Genomic DNA, 22,095 nt, shown 5'->3' with positions numbered 1-22,095 from the left:
AAATCTTTACAATTTTAGCAGAAAAGATGTTTTTGATGCATAATACAAGTTGTTAATACTCATATGTCATACAGCAATCAGAGTAAGAATTTTAACAGGAATATGTTTTGGAAATAACCAACCCATTATAAATTCTTAATAAATACTAAACTGCAACAAAAATTTAACCAATGTGACTTAACCTTGTTCAGTGCCCATTCCATCAGAAATGGGATTACTTTAGATTATCAATACCCCTGTATTTTACATTAAGTCCTTATTTTATAGCTGAGAAAACAGTGACAAGCAAAATGAAATGCTCAAGATTACACAAGAAATTAATGGTAAAGACAAGATAAAAACCCAAGTCTCCTCATTCCTTGTTCAATGCTCTAATTTACCAATTAGCTAACTGTAATACAAAATAAAAGAACCAACACAGAAACCTGCTCAGTGACTATTTAGATGGGACAGAGAAGCACCAAGAGCAAATAGAATGTTTTTATAAATTTACTCTTGGTGAGAATAGGGCTAATAGCTAAATGCATTCATCAACATTACTCCAATTCAAACTACGTTCATTCTAGAACCTCAGGAGACATTTAGTGCAACTCAACCATAAAGTTCCGAATAGTATGTAAAATTCCTTTGCTTTGTCTGTAGAATTACTTATTTCATTGAGATTACAATGGACTTAAGTGACTCTTATGTCAAACCGAATGGATCAGGTACATTATTTGGAGACACACTGTAAAACGAATACGATAGGTATCATCTATCATATCAATTTAGAAGCTCACAATTTTGAATTTTTAGTCAGACTTTTAAAGTAATGGATACTAGGTTCCATTACATTCATAATAGACTGACCCTCCCACATATAGTAACTCCGGTCAATACACAAAAAATAACTACCTGAAGGCTCTTATACATGAAAAAAAGTAGGCAGATTAGGTAAACAAGTGGGAACTGGGAGAAGGGACCATCATGAGGTGAGTTTTCCATTTTTACAGTGTTTTGACAGAACGGTCAAAACTCACAGAACTTTCTGGATTCAAAAAATAAATGACAGAGCCCAAGGAAGTCAGAGAAGTAGAGCTCAAAATTCCGAGTTTTCTGCCCAAGTCTATGACCCACATGTGTGAGGCAAACTTAAGCAGTTTTCAGAAGAGGCTAAAAACAGAACTGATATTTGAGCTGCTGCCCACTCAGGAAAAAAACAGTCTATAATTTGACCAACCTGTGTTGTAAAACAAAACCAATAACCCTTTTCAGAGAAATATAGTAGAATGCAGAGTCTTCACAATGTTTTGAATCCAAAATTACTCTAAATAGCAAGAAACAGGAAAATGTGACCCATGCTTAAAGGAAAAAACAATCAATACAGGTTATCCTCAAAATAACCCTGATGTTAGAATGATCATACAAAGATTTTAAAGCAGCTATTATAAAACTATGCTCAGTGAGGATTAAAAAGTTTATAATGAATTAAAAAATAAATCTCAGCGGAAAAATCAAAACTATAATAAAAAAAAGAACTAAATGGAAATTCTCGAACTGAAAAATACATTATCTAAAATAAAACTTTTAGATCAAATAACAACTGACTTGAGTTTAATTGTAGGACCACTTAGAGCTCATCTGGTTGATCTGACTTATTTAATCCATTGATTTATCATTGATCCTTTAATATGGGTTAGAATAAGGAAATGAGCATAGACCTTAAATAGACTCTAAATGATTCCCGCACTTTCATTTTGATGTAGGCTCATACTTGTGTTCTTCTGTGAAATAATTTAGAATTTAGGTTGAATGTCTAATAAATAGCTTTTGAATTAAAAATAAATAAATAAATAAATACATAAATAAAACTTTTACTGGATGGGCTTGATAGCAGAATAGAGATGACAGAGGGAAGGGTCAGTAAACTTGAAGATAGATTAACAGAAGTTGTTTAACCAAACAAGGAAAGAGAAAAAACTGGAAACAAAATGAAAAGAAACTCAGGGATCTGTGAGACAATATCAAAAGGTCTGAAAAATTACAGGTTTCAGACAAATTTTAAAGGACATGTAAAATATTTTCTAGTTTGGTGAAATGAACAACAATAACAAAGTCATTGATCTCTGAGTTCTAGCCTGAGCTATTCTCCTAGCTAACTATTTTAACCTAAGATTGCCAGCTAATCTATTTCGTGACACAGTTCCCTTCTCCATATAATAAGGGCTTATGGACAGATTTGTGGTTTTTCAATTTAAATTTTCCTCAGAACCTTTATGGAGTTTTTTAGAAATACAGGCCTCACCTCCTGAGTTCATGCTCAGAAAGTCTGATCTGAGGTTGGACCCACATATCTGCATTTTTCTTAAAGTTCCCTAGGTTATTTCTGATGATAAGCCAAGTTTGAGAACACTACACTAGATGATACTTTAGGAAGACAAAGTATGACAGAGACTTTTGGTGCTAATAACTTTTGCATTCTCTAAAGGAAAGTCCTCTACACAGATATAGAGACATGATACCTGCCGAAATCTTACAATAAAGTCCCCTGGGACAAGGGCTGTACTTTATTAATCTTTATTTTTAATCACAGCTTTTAAATGAATGTTAAATTAAAGGTCAAGAAGGTATCTTTCAGAGATGTTCTATGGCACCCCTTTCCAAGTTCTTAAGTTTGTCAGTCACCTCATATATATTTCTAAATATAAAAACACTAAGAAACAATACTCAGCTTTCTCAGAATTATTTGGGTATTCATTCAACAAATATTTACTGGGCATATACTATGTACCTGGCATTGTTGTAGGTGTTGTGAATAAAAGTAACACAAGTTTCTATCTTTAGTGATATCAAACACAGGAGAAGCCACAGTATAAGGAGCCATCACTTTTCAGAACAGACACATACTACCACAGCAAAGGCTAACTCTTGGAATTAAAGTTTACCATCATATTCTTCCCTCTCCAGTTTCTCAGGAAAAAATATGAAATAGTATTTATTGTTTTAAATGTAACTAATTTATTCAAAGCAGGCATAGCTAACTTCACATAACAATGTCCCTGAAATAAGGGGCATAAATAAAAGTGAGCAAACTACAGAAATGATTTGAAATACCTTCCTTGGGAGAGTAGGGACCTTGGGAGAGTAGGGGCTATTATGAAACTAGTAATTGCATTATTTCAGGATATTCTGCTGTGATTCTTCTGGTAAATATATTTACTTTGGCAAGATATCTAAGATACATTATTCAATAAAAAAAGGTAATTAAAAGAGAGTGGATAGTGTAATTGCACAAAAATGATGAAGGAATTTGTATATCTATGTTTATGAATGCATACCAAAAAAGAAAAATTCCTAAAAGATGTAATTCTGGAAAGGGCATGCTAAGATGATAAGGGGGATTTTTTCACTTTCCTAATTACATATTTCTGTATTGTTTAGATTTTCTAAAATAAGCATGTATTTTCCATAAGCAACAAAAACAATAAAGGTATTCCATGGGGGGAGGGGAGGGGGTGGGACTGGGCGTAAAACAGCTTTCTGTAATGTGAACAATTACCCTCACTTAGTTTGTTTGGAAATTTGTGTTGTTATTATGTTCTAATACATAATATCATGGTTTTTCTTAATACAGGGCACACATGTACTCTTTTCTTCCATTGCTGTAAGTTGCACATACTGGTTGCCTTTCAAATATAAATAATAACTATACTCTTTCCACACCTGATGGAGGGATCATCATTCTACGATCCTGTTCCCATGGAGGGGAAAGGGACCCAGTGTCAGAAGGTGCTCGGTGAGGATCAGTGAACCTGTCACAGCTTGGTTCTCCTCTTTCATTGGTAATCTGATGGTCTAGAGGATTCCCTGGGCCTCTGGAGCCTAATTAAAGAAAAAAAATACAATTGTTTTATCTAAAAAAGTATAAGACCTATCATCAAATTCCAGACACTTTTTTAAAAGTGACAACAGTCAGATTCCAATGAAGCTTTCCTAAGACCCATTAGACTGTAACTATCCCACCAAAGCCATTTCTAGGAAAATTCTGCCACATGCATAAACACTACAAAATTTGTTTTTAAATGTTACCATAATTGTGTTACACATAAAATCAGTAGTTAAATTACAAATTATAAATCATGTTTGAAAAGTAAATGTAGAAAGTAAATTGCAAAGTAAAGATTTCTAAACCAGGTGTAATAAAATAGTTATAAAATGAAGTTTGTGTTGCTTAAGCTAATATGCCAGTAGTCAAAAACAGCATGATTCCTTTAAAACAACCATCTTAGGGGCAATACACATATTTCAATAATTCTGTGACTACTCAAAGTATGTTTTTAGAAAAACCCTTTTGGAAATGTACTCAGATTAACTTTAGAGCTACTCAAGAAACTGCATCTCAATGTTGTAATATGACTCTCTACTTCTGCCCAAAAATGATTTCAACCAGTCTGATTACAAACTTTATGCCATAAGATAAATTTGGCTATAAATGGCTTTTAGCAATTTTTATATATCAAATTCACCTTCAAAAAGAGCTCATAGCTCTGAAGGCAAGTCTCTACCAAGAGTTTCAGCAGCAATAGGACTATTGGAACAAACACTTCAAGCAAAGTAATAGTCACTTGGATATGAAAATTTGTTATGCTTACAATAAAAAAGAAGGGGAATCACTTTAAAATTCCCTTCTTATGACTACAGAAAGGATAGTACCTCAATTAATAATCCCTATTCAATGAAAATAGAAAAGACAAATATAAAAAATTTTTTAACACTAAATAACAATATATTAATACCGCATTTGTCCATCTTTGAGAAGTAAATGAGGTCTTCTCAAAATTATACGGCCCAGAAAACAAAAGCTTGTTCCTTTCAAGGGACAGCTTTTAAAAAAAACACACCATTTTTTAATAGAAGTCTTTCTAAAATGCTTCCCATATTTCAGTATCTCCTTTAAAAAGAGGGAACAAAAATTAATTTGACCTTTTATTGGTAATTTGTGCAAATCAGTTTATGCATTTTTTTTTTAAATAGGTAGTTATCTTCTAAAATGTTTTTCTATCTGCTCTCTTCTGTAGAGTCAAGAGGTAAACTGACGTTTATGTTAGAAGGTAAGCTATCTCTTTTCCTTATAGCTATACATTCTATTAAACTCCCCAAATCTTTCCTTCTAGCTTGTTCATCCTTCTAATCAGTCCATTAGGTAAAAAAAGGCTAGGAAAGCAGAAAATTGGTAAGAAATGTACTAGAGTCAATTATGCTAAATTCATCTCGAGTGAAGCACAGTTCTTTAAGGAGAGATTCACAGGCTTTCTGACTGCTTACTTCCAGAAGACCAAGTACAGGCCAACTAACTGACTACCAAGTGAAAAATTACAAACTGGAAAGTGCTAAAGGTTAAAATTTTTCATTCAGACCAAATGTTATATACAATTACTCTAAAAAGAAATTATTTTCCGTATACTCAATTTTATTCAAACACACATCTCATCCAAACTTTCAAATTTAAAAAGGTAATAAAAGGAAGAAAAAGGAAGGGTACTAGTCATCCTTCTTTGGCGGATCACAGAAACTTTCAGTTCAAAGCAAGTCTTTTAACACCTGCTGATTACTTACCTAAAACCTCTGTAGCTTTTCTAACAAGTAGTTAAACACCTTTGCAAATAACCTAGACACATATTATCTTGAAAGTAATTATAAAGGAAAGGAAAGGAATTTAAATAGGAGAGGAGAAATCAAAGATAATTTTTATTTTCATTTCAAATATTCAATTGACTACAAGCAATCCTTGACTTATGTCATTCAACTTCCAGTGATTCACAATCTAGCCAATTATACCCTTATTTCTAGGGCACTGTTTTTCAGACTGCTGGATGCAACCCATTTTGGTGTATGAAATTAATTTAGTCTTAATCAATGGAAGTACTATTTCGTGTAACTGGTTTCAATTATATTTATATTAGTATGTAATGTGATGATATAAAATCTATTTCTTGCTGTAGGTCAAGGCAAAAAATTGGGGAGGTGGAGGAATGGATTTAGGGCATTTGCAGTGCACATGTGTATTTCAGAATTAGTCCCCTTCCTAGAGTGCTTAAAAAAAAAGCTCTCCTAGGGTTCCAAGTGTCAGTCTGCAACTCAATCTCTTTCCCTGGAACTTTCGATTCAAAGCCAATAAAAGTGTCACCAGGCTATTGGCCGAATCAACTGTGGTACTGGGAAGTTTAGCAAACTGAGGATGGGGAAAGAGGATATAAATAAGAAACGGGAAAAGAGAGAATATCTCATGAACATAAAGGAGGAAAATTTATTTTTGTTTCATACTCTTGAAGGCAATTCCAAAGAAAGAGTTCTAAAGATATTTAAAATAATGACAGCTTCAACAGGGCAGTACACACTCTCTCTGAGAGACTACTTCAATGGGTAACATCCAAGTGAATATTTGAGCTTTGGTATGTTAGGTTTAGTTTGTTTTATTTGGTCTCATTACTTTTGTTCCTCTCAAATTCAATATGCTAAAATTACTGATAAAAATGGGGAATAGAGATGTAATACTGGTGAAAAATGCTATCAGCTCTTATAAAACAGACGGGCTAAAAACCTATGACTTTTGATTTTGGAATAGACAGGGCTCTCTATCTTTGAATTTTGCCACAATTTAAGGGAAAATTGTAAAGCAACTTGACAGAGTGAACAAAGTATGGTAATAGATCAAAAGAGGAAAACTCCAGGTACATAGATAACACCAGGGTGAGAGCTAATGAAGTAAATGCAGAAAAACCAACAGCTAATGCTTAGTCTTAAAGTAGCCCAGGAAATTCTCAAACACAAACGGGTAACAATCTTAGGTTGGTTTTTCAAAAACACAAATGGGCAGACAATCTTAAGTTGTTTTTTTAAAGTATTAAGAAATTATTTAGGTCTCATTTAAGGTTCCCATGAAAACTACCTACAATAAAGCAATTCTGAATTCCTCAATTTGAAAAAAAGGTCCTTTCACTTTGATTTTCTACAATAAAAAGATCATGATAATGAAGTAACAAAGATTTTTAAAACTCTACATTCTAATAATGTTACATTAAAATATAATTTTATGCTACAGTATATTGTTATTTTGGGTAATCTTTATAAACTTTTATATTTTGTAGTATAATATATAGTTTTTAAGAAATCAAAATATGATTTAAAAAAGATACACAATAAGTGCTTGACCAAAATGTAATGTATTATAATACTGTATCTAAGAGAAAAATATTAAAATTAGATGTCATAATTTCCAAAAAAAACTAACCCACAAAATAAGTGCAAGGAATGCCTGTATTTTCCAAAGGATTATTTTAAAGATCGTTTTAAAGATAAGTTGAGATTGAAAATGTAAAGTAAGGAAGAAATCTAGAGTAATAAAGATGTTTAAACAATATACCTCTTCCTCCTCCCCCTGGAAGCAAAGGTGAGAGTCTGAGTGGACCCTCCAACAAAGTTGGAGGGGAGAGAAAAGCTCTCGTTTCAGATGAAGGTCGACCCAATGGTGAGGGACCATATGGGGAATGCTCTGGAATAATTAAAACAGCATATTTAAATTCATAGTTTCAATTAGCTACACTATAGATTAGAATCCCATTTCAACAATTACCACCAGGTCATCCTATTGCCAACTAAGTTTAATCCATGTCCTGATCACCAACTATGCCTTAGGTTTTGCTAACATGGGATAGAATTAAATACGGAACCCTATGTTCCATAAAGTCTGTCTACCAAATGTATATTTTAGTCAATAAAAACATTATCCTCTTGATAATTAATATACATATATAACCATGAAGTATTAACCAAAGGATACTGGTGATATTTTGGGGGTTATAAGATTTGGGGGGGCATGAAGTTGGTTTGGTTTGGTTTGGTTTTTAATGGCAGTACACTTCTTGATATTTCAGCTGGTGAGGGTTGTAATATGGAAGGGCTCAGTTTAAATCGGGACCTGATAGCCTGTGGTGGGCCATGAATTGTTTGAGTAAAGCTTCAGAATATGAAAAGCATAAAATACTCTAAAGCATCAGAAATTACTTTTAATTCATTACCAGAAAAAGTCAGTTTACATATACTAATTCATAAAAAAATTATTACTTTATCTATAAACCATATGACCAAGAGCCCTATCATTTTACAAACTTCACCATTCCCAAATAATGGTTATACCTCGGAAAATCAAAAATCTACATAAAAAAACAAACAAACTTACATACCATCAAAATAACACTTTTAAAATATGCTAAATTTTATTATGTAGTTCATATAATATTCAAATGTAGTTACAACAAAAGATCAAAGCATTATTTACCCTCCCTGAGACTTCCGCATTAATTTCAGACAAAAATTCTTTCTGTATAGTTCCTCCCTCTCCTAATTTTTTTACTATTTGAAATTCATAATAATCTGATATTTTTAAAATGTAGAAATAGAATTTCATTTTAATGAAACTGGACTCTCAAAGATGATTTTTGTAACTTTTCAAAGGTTGTTATAATGGGATTCGACCTATATAAAGATAGGTTTATTTTTACTGCCTCAGAAACTTAATTCTAATTCAAACAAAATTATTTTGAAAATTTTACACTATTTGAAATAGTATGAGATCATCAAAGATGCTAACTAATTTACGAGTGAACAGAAATATTAAATACATCTTCCAAAGAAGTGGTTGTCTTTTGGGGGTATTAAAACAATCAAAACTCAGATTACTCAGGCTTTCCCACCTTTTAATTAATATATTTAAGTAATTAAAAACCAACTGTTTTAATTTTCATTTTTATAATTCAAGCTAATACCAAAGAATAGCTACTATGTAAGCAGTCACAATGCTATTCTATTTAAGCACTCCTTATTCATTCTCCCCCAAAATAATTAATGAGTACCTTACACTATGCCGAGCACTTTAGTTTCTAAAAAGCTCAAGGTACTAAATATACATCATTTTATAAATCCCACTGAGAAAGTGAGGAAGCAATTATTTACAGTAGAGCTAGGGAAACACAACTCAGAAACTTAGGAGATTGTGAGAGAACTCCAATTAGAACTCTAGTTCAAAAATCTAAAATGCTTATAAATAACAGTGTTAAATTTATACTAATAAAAACTGTATGTGCAATATATATATATATATATATATAAATATATATGTATTTTTTAATGAGGAGTTAAAAAAAAAAAAGACTACCTCTGCCAAATGCTGTATTTGGAACATCAAGTGCATAAGGATCTTTTTCTAAAAGTTCACATTTAAACTCTGTTTCAGTTAATCTGCAAATAAAGAACAAACATCTCTAAGTTACTTGTCCAAAAGAAGCACCCACATTTCAAGAAAAATGAGACTATCGAGTACAAGCTACTCTTCACTTTCTCAATATCTGCATGGAAGAAACATACCCTTTACAATTATTCTGACCAAAATACCTTTCTATAACCCCCATTACTTATTTTAGGATAACTAGTTTCTCTTTGCCTAGTGATAATGATATTTTGTTGAGGTTTGGAATTGTTTTGTCTTCAAAATCAGGCTACGAAGAGTACAATACCACACAATCCAAATTTTAAGAAGGGTCCTCCAACGTCAACCAGTACAAGTCTATCATTTTTCAACTAAAGAAACTGAGGCTAGGAGTTTAAATAATTTATTCAAAATGAAAGTGCCAGGATTAAAACACTGGACTCCTGTCTCTAAGTGATGTATGTTTCCCATTGTAATGTTACCCATAGGATTCCAACCATAACATAAAATTGGAATCCAATTAAACTCATGCTACAATATTTTTATCTTAGAAACTTTCTATCTTAGAAATGTGCTATTTTAAAAGAATCTTATTTCTAGTTCTTGACCATCAGAACTCAAATAAAATATTTCATCATTTGTTTTTAATTTCTGAGTAGAAAAGGCAACTAAGACGACTAAAGCTAATATTGGATAATGTTAATAGTACATTCTGGCAAGAAATTATAACACTCTGGGAAGAATGTTACAATCCTGAAAGAAAAGCACTTACTGTTCCCTTCACCTATACATTGTACACTTTTACTTTCCTTTTCATTTTATTATTATAAAGTAATGCTACTCGATACATTAAAGCCAGGGGATACAAGAAATAATAAACATTTATTCTATCCCATTAACCCGTTAAAAGATGCTGATACTCTGAGAATTATTATGTCAGAGAGAGTTATCCTTTCTTTTTTCCATCCCATAAAGTCTCCCTCTACCCACCCTGTTTTGTTTCTCTTAAGTTTTGTTACACTTTTTACAAAAGAATCAGTGAACACTTTCCTTCTGTTAGACCTAAGACAAGTGTTTCAAATGAAAAATTCTAACAAATCCTAGTAAAACTAATAGATATTTTACTAGTAGATATGCTGGATTTACTGCAAATTTTCTTGTTTATCGCTACAAGAGTATTATTAATAAAATAACAACTAAGAATAAAAGTAATAACTAGTTTTTAAAGTGTTCCCCCTAAGATACTTACTTTTGTCTGTTGTGAGCATTTTCTTTCTTTAAATCATTGAGGTTTCTTTCAGCAGTCCGAGCTGCCAACTTAAAGAAAATAATATTTTTTACAAATACTTTTTAAACAAACTTAAAATGAAAGATACACATACATAAATATGATGGCATATAAATATCATAGTCATTTAAGTAAGTATCCATTTCTGTAAATTGAAAATTTCAATGGAAAACAATTTTAATTTAGGGAATAATTTTAAAAGGGCATGAGTTTCCTGTAACCAGAAGATATGAGCCTAAGGCTGGATGGAGTTCAATCAGGTACTTGCCAATAAAAGCTGTTATCTCGATGTGAAGTCAAGGATTAGCATTATTTGGTGCTGTAAATATCCAAACAGAATGAAGAGAGCAACGGTAAGGACCCAGGCTTAGGGTAACGGGAATGGAGACTCAGGAGTATTATGCATAGCAGCACTGGCTATGGAACAAGGTAACCACCTCTGGAAAGAATCACTGTAATTCTGTGAAACCATAAAGATCTAAAACAGTTTCACAGCATGCCAGTAAAGGCCATTTTTTCAAATGGCTGAATACAATCAGAGCCATGCTGGAAGTCTACTAAGTACATGGCACTATATGCAATAATATTCCTATAGTCTTTTACATTTGTTTAGTGACACTTTTATTTAGTAAAATAAAAGGTTAGAAATCAGAATTTGTGTTATAGAAAACAAAGCTCACACTTATAATAATTACCAAGAACATGCAATATTCCCAAATAGTTGTGGTCAAAGGTTAAACCTATACAGACTCCTGCTCGTTTCCTAGTCATTCTGTGGATTCTCCAGATTAGAGGCAGCAGTGTGTGTGGAACATCAGACCAGCTGAACTCACGGAATTCTAGGGCTAATGTATCTATCATACGATAGGTAAATCAACTCAGTCTATAACCATAACTTTTTACAAGTTAAAGAACTATACTATCACTGTGCTCACTTAAAGTTGTGAACTACATGAGAACTGACTTTAACTGGCAAAGAATAAATTATGTAAATATTCACACAAAAATATAGCTTAACCATATTTTAGCACTCATTATTAAAAGGATTCCACGTGTAAATCCTTTTCCAGTACATAATCGTAATCAATTTTGTACTAACAAATAAAAAAATTACACCACAACAATTTTAGTGACGAAAATGCCAATTCATTTAACTTTTAACAATGTAGAACCAAAATTACTTCTAAATATTTTCTACATAGTATAACACATGTACCCTTACGATAAGGCACAAAAAATGTACAGTTAATAAGTCAAAAGTTCTACTATGATTATAGGATAGTATGTGTTAATGATATACCTACAACAAAAAAATATAAAAATAAACTGATGGCAAATGACTACAGACTTTTGAAAAGCTTACACCCAAAGGCTAGATAAAACTATAATTTCAGTGAATGACCACAATGTAATCTAAAACACTGTATTCAGATAGTGAATACTTACAATATGCAAAAAGCATTCCATTAGTACAGGTGCTAAGGAAAAAGAAATAGTCCCTATCTTTAGAAGCTTAATCTGTGTTAAGGACAAATATAAATGAACACAGTACTTGCCATAGGACACAAATAAACAAAGTACTCTGTGAGTTCAAAAGAAAAGATTAAATCTCACAGGATGGAGCAAAAAAATGCTCACTAGATAAAATAACAACTGAAATTGTGAAATTATTTATAAGGGTAAAAAAATGGAAACAAACTAAAGGTTTAGCAAAAGGAAAAGGTTTATATAAATTATGAAACATTCACAGAAAAATATCTGATTAAGTAAACAGGTTAAAAAACATTATATAATATGATTCCATTTTTTAAAATATTTATGTGCTTTTATGTCTAAATGTATTCAAAAAAATATGGAATAAATGAAAATAATACTGATTACTTCTTTGTATCTTTCTATATGGTCTGAATATTTGTTTAATGAGTATGTATTAGTTTTATAAAATCTGAAAAATATCTTCATTTTGAGACATATTTTAAAGTCAGTGTCATTATTTACTAAGAAGTTCAAAGTAAAGTAACAGAAAAAACACAAGACTTGGAATTTAAAGGTTAACATTTCAATCTCCACTAATTATGTGACCTTGGGCTATTTCCTCATCTGTAAAACTTGAATTATAATACCTCCACACAGAGTTACTGTGTGGACTGAATGAGTAATGTATATAAAATGCCTTTAGGTACAGTGCCTAGAACATGAGAGATATTAATAAACATCAATTCCTATCCATCTTTAAAAAATAATCAACATATGAGTATTTATATTTAGAAAGTGATGAGGAGTGGTGAAAAAGACTAAGTTCATATCCAAGCCCAGCTTAATTCAATAACAAATCTTCACATGAATTCTCAATACAGAATATACAAAGTCTTACTCAATGAACTCTCTACAGAATATACAAAATGTCAAGGAAAGGACCTTGACATTCAATATATCTAATTTCTCACCCTAAGCTGGAGTCTCCACTCCAAAAAATATCCATGCCTAAGAAATATCTTCCAAGCTTCAGTATAACAATGATAGTAACAGTTAATATTTACTGAGCGCTTACTATGTGTCAGACACCTAGCTAAATACCTTACAAGAATTGCCTTACTTAATCATTACGATAACTCAATGAAATAGGTACTAAGGATGTCCCTATTTTATAGTAAGGAAACTGGTAATAGGTGATGAAGCCAGGATACCAACCACAACAGGCCGCCTCCAGACCCCATGTATTCACCCACTGTGCAAACTGTCTGCCCTTAAAGATGCTTGGGACAAGTCCTCCACAGGCTGGCTATTACAGCAGTTCTACGTGTTAGAGGGATCACTTTTATAATCGGTCAAAATCTGCATCCTTATGATTTCATTACACAGCTGTTCTGGAGTACTGACATGCCATTTCTCATGATGGTCTTTTTCTTAATGTTTATCAAGTAATTCAATACTGAGAATCGGATACTAGAATTTTTAGATTTTTTTAGAACTTTCAGAACTTGAAAGGACTTTAGGTATCACTTAGTCCGATGCCACTATTTTACAGATGAGTAAACAGACCCAAGAATTTTAAGTGATTTGTCCACAGCAATTAGTGGTAATCCAGTGCCCTGAAACAATAAATCCATGAACATTACACCACCTCCCCTAGGGAGAGTACGAACTCCTTGCAAAGATGCAATGTGCTGAAAGCAGAGAAGAAAAATCAGATTTTATGAATAACTGCAAAGTATTTAGTAACAAAGTATTTAGTTCATAAAGAACATAGTAAAAGAAAATAATTTTTTTTAAATACTACCTTTATTTTCAGTGTAAAGGTATCTTTTACCTTGCTCTTTTAAATTAGGAAAAAGAACAATTTGATAAAAGAGCTTAAGAGAATTTAATCCTTACCCAATTATCATGTGCTTTTTTCTCATGGGACATAATCTGAAAAAGAAAATTACAATACTGGTAACTATATTTCTCATATATAAGCATGCACATCTATAACTATGATTTTGTATACAACTTATACACTCAAAAATACCTCAAGCATCGGCTCTGAAGTCAGTAACATTTTATAGCAAATTTTCATATACACATGATCTACTCTATTATACTTTTAAAGCAAAACTGAATGTAAAGACAACTAAAATTTTTGTGTAGTAAATTTCTATTTTATGCCATAATCAACTACAACAACAATATGAGTTGCCAATTAAGAGACAACCAGCCTGACTGAATATGCGACCCCAATGCTGATAGGTTATTTATCTATGCAATCCACATTCTCAAAGCAGCAGAAGACATGGCAACTTCAAACAAGATCTCTTTTCCCAGAATCTCTGATTCCCTAGAAATGTCCTCCGCCACATGCAAAACCCCAAGAGAGATAGATACACAACTAGTCAAATAACTATACTCCTGCATCAAAATAGAGATATCAATTCAAACAAGTCAGAATTGTTTTAAATTACACACACATAAAAACACAAACACACACACACACAAACACACACACATACCTGCCCTTGATAAGAATGGACGGTTCTCTCCAATTCTTCTTCAAGATCTTTGGCTCGCTTTCTACAGGAAAGAAATAATTATTCTACTATTAACATATACTTAGAAATGACAGAACACACTGTCTCTACTGAAAATACTAATTAAAGCACCCAAAGTGCTTTGTTTCACGTGGAAAAAAAAAAAACACACTAGAACTCCACATGTTAACCACCTTTAAGAGGTCTATTTTTTTCCTGATACAGTTTTAGTATTAATTAAGCTTTAAAAGTTATACTAGCTGGGTTTACCTAAACCAAAGGTCATGCAAAGATTTATATGGTACATTGGTTCATTTTTATTTTTTATTATTTTATTATTTTTTTTAACTTTTATTTATTTAAGTGTGTTTTTCCAGGACCCATCAGCTCCAAGTCAAGTAGTTGTTTCAATCTAGTGGTGGAGGGTGCAGCTCACAGTGGCCCATGTGGGGATCAAACCAGCGACCTTGTTGTTATGAGCACTGCGCTCTAACCAACTGATCTAACCAGCCGCCCCTTATTTTTAAGAAGTATGACCTTGGAAGATTTATTCAGATGTCTGTAATCTTAACAGAATTCTAGGAAATTAATACGTGTGAAATAAAATGTTACTTGTTACTTTCATAAGATTAACAAGATAATTCTTTCTCCTGGATAAAACTCAAGCTACTCTTCCTAATGTAAAATGAAGTATCACAACTACTCAGTATACTACTGATAGACTTATAGTCTTATAAACACTTTCAGAACTTTAATTGTGGTTCACTCTTCTTTTTGGGGGGCATACTTCTTGAGTTCATTCATATTGTATACATTCTTCCCCATTTGAACCAAAGAGAAGAGATTTTAAAATCAATAGCTACTCATAATTTTCTTGAGATTAACAGAAGACAGGATTGCTCATGTTCAAATACAACTAATGTGAAAGACTTAAAATCTCACACACTGAAAGAAAAACATTTTTTCTTTTTATATTTTCTGCATAACTTCATAATAGAAAGACATCTAAATGAAAGTAATAAAACAAAAATTCATTGTTGGGTTTTTTGTTGTTGTTGTTTTTTGCCTGCTGTATTATTTTTTCTGGTATTGGGCTTTTGGATACCATCCCAACCTCAAAAAGAAAGGGGTAAAATATATTTAATACCTATAGGTCTCCAGCTCTTCAGCTGCATGGCTGATCTTTTCATCTGCTTTGGAAAGTTTCTCCTCTTTTTCTAACCGGTAATTTTCTTCTACTGTTAATTTCCTTAAAACAAAAAATGTTTTATTTCTTTTACTATATGTCATAAAACAATTAATTATAGATCTTTCATTACATCACCACTGGTGCTTCCCAGAAAGCAAGTTGCATAATACCACTAAAAACATCACATGCAAGGAAAAAAGTACCTGTGTAAACATTCCTGGCATGCATCTTGTCTAATAACTACTACTAATATAAAAGTTTCAAGAGTTTCCTATAAGAATTTATCATAAAAATAAGATTATCAAAGGTAAACATTAATAAAAACTATTATGAAAATATTTTATCAAGACTTATTGTATATAGAAATATTACATTTATTAGACAAGAAGTCACCAATTAATGAACTGTTTTTCAATCATTTTTAAGTTGGTTGTTAAGTTGTTAAAACAGTGATTAGTGTGCCAGGCCCTTCACCAAAAAAAAAAAAAAAACTTACAACGAACCCAAAGTTAGTAGTAGTCCTACTTACTACTTCTAGTTTTTTTAATAACAATAGCTAACTTATTGTGCCATCAGTATGTGCCAGAAACTGTTCTTAGACCTTTACATGTATTATCTTATTTAATTACCACAACAACTCTACAAGAACGGTACTATTTACGAAACAACCAAAAAAAGCACAGCACAAAGAAACTAACACATAGAGCTAGCAAGTGACTCCATTATACTATATTCCCCATGTTGTTTCATATGATATCATTACTAACACTGGTCCCTCAAGAAATACTTTTTAAACATCACAGGAAAACACATTTGGAGTCCTAACTGTGGGTGTCTCCCCTTCTTCATGAACTTTGGGGAGGAACATGATAAACAACTGAAGACTGAAGAAATTCTACAGGGCAGCAGTAAATGTTGTATACTGTACATACTACATTACCTATTGCTTAGAAAGCACTTCTCAGATCAAGTATTTCATGGGTGTTATAAGAAAGTAAGTCATTGCCTTAGGAAAACCATAAAAGGATAATGGGCTTGGAGATGGACGAGAAGTGTTTTTACAGACTGTAGATAAAAATAGCCAGCAATTCTTTGACACCTCTCCCATTGAGAGGTGAAGTCTATGAACCACCCCCCCTTGAATTTGGGTGGGCTTAATAATGATGAAAATTACACTGTGAAACGAAGCCCAATGATATGACTAAAAAACCAATCACATCTTACTTCACATACTTAAAGCCACATATCAATCTTCTATACTATTTCACCTCTCTCCAATATTAAATGTGGAAAAGCGCTAATAATGTTAACATTTAGCATCTAGAAAATGACCGAATCTAAATCACACTGTATGCAGGCAAGAAGTTTAACGTTTTACTCTACTGTCAACTCTCTATATTCTACTCTGAAGAACAACTAGTGGCATAATTCACTGAATTTGAGTAGTAAATAATTTAATTTACATGTAAGAATGGAATATGTAATACTTTGGGAATTCAAAGCATTTCAAATGAATGAATGAAATCACAATGTAAACACGACACAAACAGCTAGGATTTTAGTCAGCTTCCCACCCTTAAGTACCTCCAGAAATTTTTCTTTAAAATTTTAAACACTACTCATTAAAATTCTATAATCAATCACATATTTTTTTGTCCAAAAGATACACTCAAAAGTTTTCTTTCACTTCAAATAAGTCTCTTTTATGTCCAAATTTTTCGCACACTATTTTTCATCCTAACCTAAAAGAACAGCTCATTCCTAGGTTTAGTGATAAAAACCATGAGGCTACTTCATAGTTCTATCATTTAGTCAAGTTCATTTCTCTTTTATATCCTAAGCAGTTGTAAGTGGCCCAGAAGGCCACAATGAATAGCAAGTGTTCAAATTTTTAATAGAATCCAAAGCATGATTGAAGTATACAGCTTGGCAATGGAAGAACTTAACCACTCAGGCCCCTGATGTCAAGGGAATGTTCATATTCTCTACCACTTTCCAAATATATACAACAGAGTCTCATTATTCCCACTAATTATATTCTGTAAAAGTCACCACAAATCCTAAATTAGCAAATGCTTTTAAGAGAAGTACAGGATTAGATTCCTGTGAGCACTGGTCACAGTATTTTCGTCCCCCAATCAGTATATAACTGTTTTATGGATTTCTGTTTACAGACATCTTATTGAATGCATGTTGTTAATTCATTAACAGTGCACTCCTGGTCTGTAACAGCATTGTACCTAAGGCCTGAACAAAGGTAATCTGACACATGTATTTGCTCTGTGAGGCACAGGAGTAGTCCTGCTTACCACTTCTGGTTCTTTTAATAATAATAGCTAACTTTCGGTGCCATAGCCTTCTTACATTTAGGAACACTAGACAGCACTTCGGCACTACACTTGGGTGAATTTTAAACAGCTAAATCACCAACAAAAAGCTTTAAAATGCGGCACTAAATATACTACGAAAAGGATACTTGTTTAGAGGATGACAGCAGACAAGAAGGCAGAGCGTCACCTTCTTCAACCTCAACTGGGTTCAAGCTCATCGGGCAATTTAAACTTTTCGCCATTCTGTGCATGTCTGCAAATGACTACTAAAGTTCCACAATACTGAATTTGGAGTTACAAATAAATTTCCATAAGTACAGAATCTACAAATAATGAGAATCAACTATAGCATCTTTCATTAAGTTTGTAAAGGGGCTTGAAAGTCTGTTACATTTTATTTCTTTTTATGATTGAAAAATATGTGCTATAGTGGTATTTGAATATCTGCAGTCTCCAAATAGGTAGGTATCTCAGGGGTCTTCTGTGCACCTATGCAATCAAGCATCAGCATACACACACACAGTCTCTCACTCCAAAATATAAAGGTATAGTCAACAAATATTTATTGAACAACTACCATCTGCCAGGCATAGCTTCAAGCAAAAGGTAATAAAATAATTCTCTCATGGAGTTTACATTTAATGTGGAAAAGATATAAATAATACATACATACATACATACAATCAAACGATCATCAGAGGAGAAAAGGGGCTACAAAGAAAAATAAAGCAAGATTAAGAGGATAGAGAGTGGCAGGTATTATTTTAGTTAGGCTAGCCAGGGAAGGATTCTTTGAGGAAACATTTGAATCTGGACACCATTCTAGGCAGAAGGAGCAAATATGAAAGGCCCTAAAATCCAAATGGGCTTGGCATGCTAAAGGTCATCAGGAAGGCCAGTATGGCTGTAACATAGTGAGGAAAAAAGAAAATTAAAAAGCTAAAATTAAAGAGGTAGCCAGGGGCCAGATCTTGTAGGGTCTTGCAGGCCATTACAAAAGCTTTGGTTTAAATTCTGAGTGTGATATGAAACCACTTGGAGGTTCCAAACAACAGAGGGACAATATGCATTATTTATGTTTTAGAAGGGCCATGCTGCTGAAAACAGAGCAGGAAGCTAAGAGTATAAAGAGATGCTCCACTCATGATGCTACTGCAATAAACCAGGTCCTAACTTACGATGGCTTGGATCAGAGTATAATATAGGCAGTGGTGAAAAGTAGTCAGTTTTCAAGATACAGGAAAGCTGATAGAATTTGAAGATATAAAAGAGGAAAGTCAAGGATGGCTTCATCAGCTGCCCTGAGCAACTCAGCAAACAACACTGCCATTTACTGAGACAAGGAATGGTTCGGCAGGAGCAATTTACACAGGGGAAAGGAATCAGTTTTATATATATCAGAGATGGAACTAATGGATAGAGTTTAATTACTAGGATGTCCATTCAGATTCCCTGACCTGGCTACAGTATTATGAAGATTAATTAGCAATAATTGCTGACTATAAGAAGTTAAAGAGGATTTTGTGAAACAGCTTGAAAGTCCAGTATCATTTACATATTCTTCCTTGAAAAAAAGTGTTTCAAGATAAAAAAAACTTTCTTAAAAAACAGAACTGATGAAATATAATACAATCATAAACTGAGAAATTTGGATAATCACATAAATTGAATATGCAACATTTTTAAGCTACTTTACTTGCCATTCACTAGAATTATCAACATAATTTTTATTACCTGTGAAGTGTCATTTCATTTTCTTGATACAGTTCCGTCATTACTTTAAGTTTCTGCTGAAGCTTTTGATTCTCACTTTCAAACTGTTCATTTTCTGACCGCAAAGATGCTTGTTCAGTCTGGAGATTATTAATATATTCTAGAGAAATTTTTTAGAAGTAAATATTTTAAGTTGTATATTAACATTTCATACAGATAAAAATTACTAAAAATAAAATAATAAACTAAATTCTTTCCAACAGCAACAGAAAATCCGTAAGGTATTTTTAAATAGATATCTGTTGACTTAAGTTTTAAGCCAGTGCCAAGAATAGTCAATGGATACTAATGTTGGGTATTATCTCTTAAAACTAGATCATCCCTATTGAGAAAAAAAACAAAAAACAACGCTTCAATCTTCATTTTATCTTTGAACTACTATTGTAACTATTTTGTTCAAATCCTTTGTGTCCTAAAAGAGCAATGTAAATGATTACCAATGAGAAAAACAGTTTAGAAGAAAACCTTCGTATTAAGAATAGAGAAGACCAATTGTAGAAATATCTTTCATGATCCATTAAAAAAAATAAAAAAGAGTTAGATTTGAAAGGAGGGTACAGGCAGACATAGAGTCTCCAAATACTAGCTTTAGAAAATAATAAAGATTTTCCAAGCAATTTTATTAATCGACAGGATAACTGGTGAGCAAATTGGTATTCTGGCACTTATTAAATAATCCCTTGCTGAGAGTCTGTTAATATTCTAAAATATAGCTTCCTTGAAAGCAGGCGCCACATCTTTTCCTCCTGGGACTCTCCCATGGCTTTTAGTACTTACTATGCATGACACATAGCAAAACCTTATTTTTAAGTTAATATTACTTTTCAAAATCAAAGATAATCCAACTACCAATCTCATGTGAATAAGACTATAATCTTGTTTTCAATAATCTGTATCTTTGGTGGTTCAAGCTTTACAAAAGTGTTTTATTACAAATATAGTTCACTTATTGTAGAAATTGTTGAAAATATAGACAAGTAAAAAGAACAGAGAAATCTATTCATGTCATATTCAAAGATAAGCATTACTGACATGTGAGTTACGTCCTTCCACATTTTTTTTTATGCAAGTGGTTATGGTGAAATTCTTTTTTTTTTTTAACAAAATGGGCTATTACTTTTATCAACTGTATCAGCAAAATATAAATGTTTTTGAACATTACTCAGCCATAAAAAAAGAAATCTTGCCATCCACAACAATATGGATGGACCTAGAGGGTATTATGATGAGTGAAATAAGTCAGACAGAGAAAGGCAAATACAAAATGATTTCACTTATATGTGGAATCTAAAAACCAAAATAAACAAACAAACAAAACAAAAACAAACTCAGAGATACAGAAAACATTTTGATGGTTGCCAGACAGGAGGGGGGATGGGAGGGATGAGTCAAGGGGGGAAGAGATTAAGAGACACAAACTGACAGATACAAAATAGTCATGGGGATGTAAAGTATAGCATAAGGAATGCAGTCAATAATATTGTAATAACTATGTACAGTGTCAGATGGGTACTAGATTGATCGGGGTGATCACTTCGTATGTTACATAAATATCTATAATCATTGTATTGCACACCTGAAACTAATATAATACTGAATGCCAACAGTGATTGAAAATTTTTTAAAAATTAAGAAAAAAAGAAAAAATATAATAAAAAAAAGTTTTCAATGAAAAGAACTTCATTCAATAGGTCTAATATCACTCCTGCATGTGCTAATATACTATTCATGTATATTAGAGAAAACTATACTGTAAAAAAATCTGTAAAATATAGTAATATCATTACTGAAGGTTAGTTTTGCAATTAACAAAGAACTTGAAACGTTTTAATTTGCTACTCTTTAATATCTCAAACCATACCACACATACAACACTGAAATTCAAAGGTAAGTATGGTTTTACATTTTTTAAAATGACTTAATTATTTTAATTTCATATAAATATGGAGGAAACTAATAAGGCTTTATTAACAACGATAAAAAACTCAGGATTTTTTCCCAAATATGAAACAAAAAAAACAGAAACAAACAAACAAAAAAACCACAATAAAATTTTCCCATAATTAATTCAATTCATGGTGCCATTCTCTGTAAAAGATGTATTTATTTAGGAAAACTTAAAAAGTATGTACATTACCTACCTGTAAGTTCTTCCTTTGCTTTATCTAGTTCAGATAATTGAGTGTAAATTTGGTTTCTTTCTCCTTCTAGGGTTTTTAAAGAAGCGTTTAACTTTAAAGAATGGAAGAAAGTAAAAAGCAATG

The 22,095-nt window shown here is 32.2% G+C and overlaps 1 protein-coding gene across 13 annotated transcripts in view; it reads right to left on the bottom strand.

Annotated features, from left to right (window-relative positions):
- Window positions 1-22,095, bottom strand: part of MIA2 (MIA SH3 domain ER export factor 2) — an 84,304-nt gene that overhangs the window by 17,210 nt on the left and 44,999 nt on the right. For 8 of the 13 annotated variants that reach the window (XM_019713645.2, XM_074328173.1, XM_074328177.1 and 5 more), the window contains 9 exons: window positions 21,973-22,063; window positions 19,793-19,931; window positions 15,687-15,788; window positions 14,522-14,582; window positions 13,908-13,943; window positions 10,494-10,561; window positions 9,194-9,276; window positions 7,403-7,531; window positions 3,703-3,861 (listed from right to left, as the gene is read on the bottom strand). In XM_019713645.2, coding sequence (XP_019569204.2) covers window positions 3,703-3,861; window positions 7,403-7,531; window positions 9,194-9,276; window positions 10,494-10,561; window positions 13,908-13,943; window positions 14,522-14,582; window positions 15,687-15,788; window positions 19,793-19,931; window positions 21,973-22,063 — 868 coding nt within the window. The remainder of the gene's footprint in view (window positions 1-3,702; window positions 3,862-7,402; window positions 7,532-9,193; window positions 9,277-10,493; window positions 10,562-13,907; window positions 13,944-14,521; window positions 14,583-15,686; window positions 15,789-19,792; window positions 19,932-21,972; window positions 22,064-22,095) is intronic. The other 5 variants (XM_074328174.1, XM_074328182.1, XM_074328183.1 and 2 more) reach the window with 1 other exon arrangement.

The sequence above is a fragment of the Rhinolophus sinicus genome, linkage group LG03 (assembly GCF_036562045.2).
Source record: "Rhinolophus sinicus isolate RSC01 linkage group LG03, ASM3656204v1, whole genome shotgun sequence".
NCBI lineage: Eukaryota > Metazoa > Chordata > Mammalia > Chiroptera > Rhinolophidae > Rhinolophus > Rhinolophus sinicus.
This window is presented reverse-complemented; position numbering and strand designations above follow the sequence as displayed.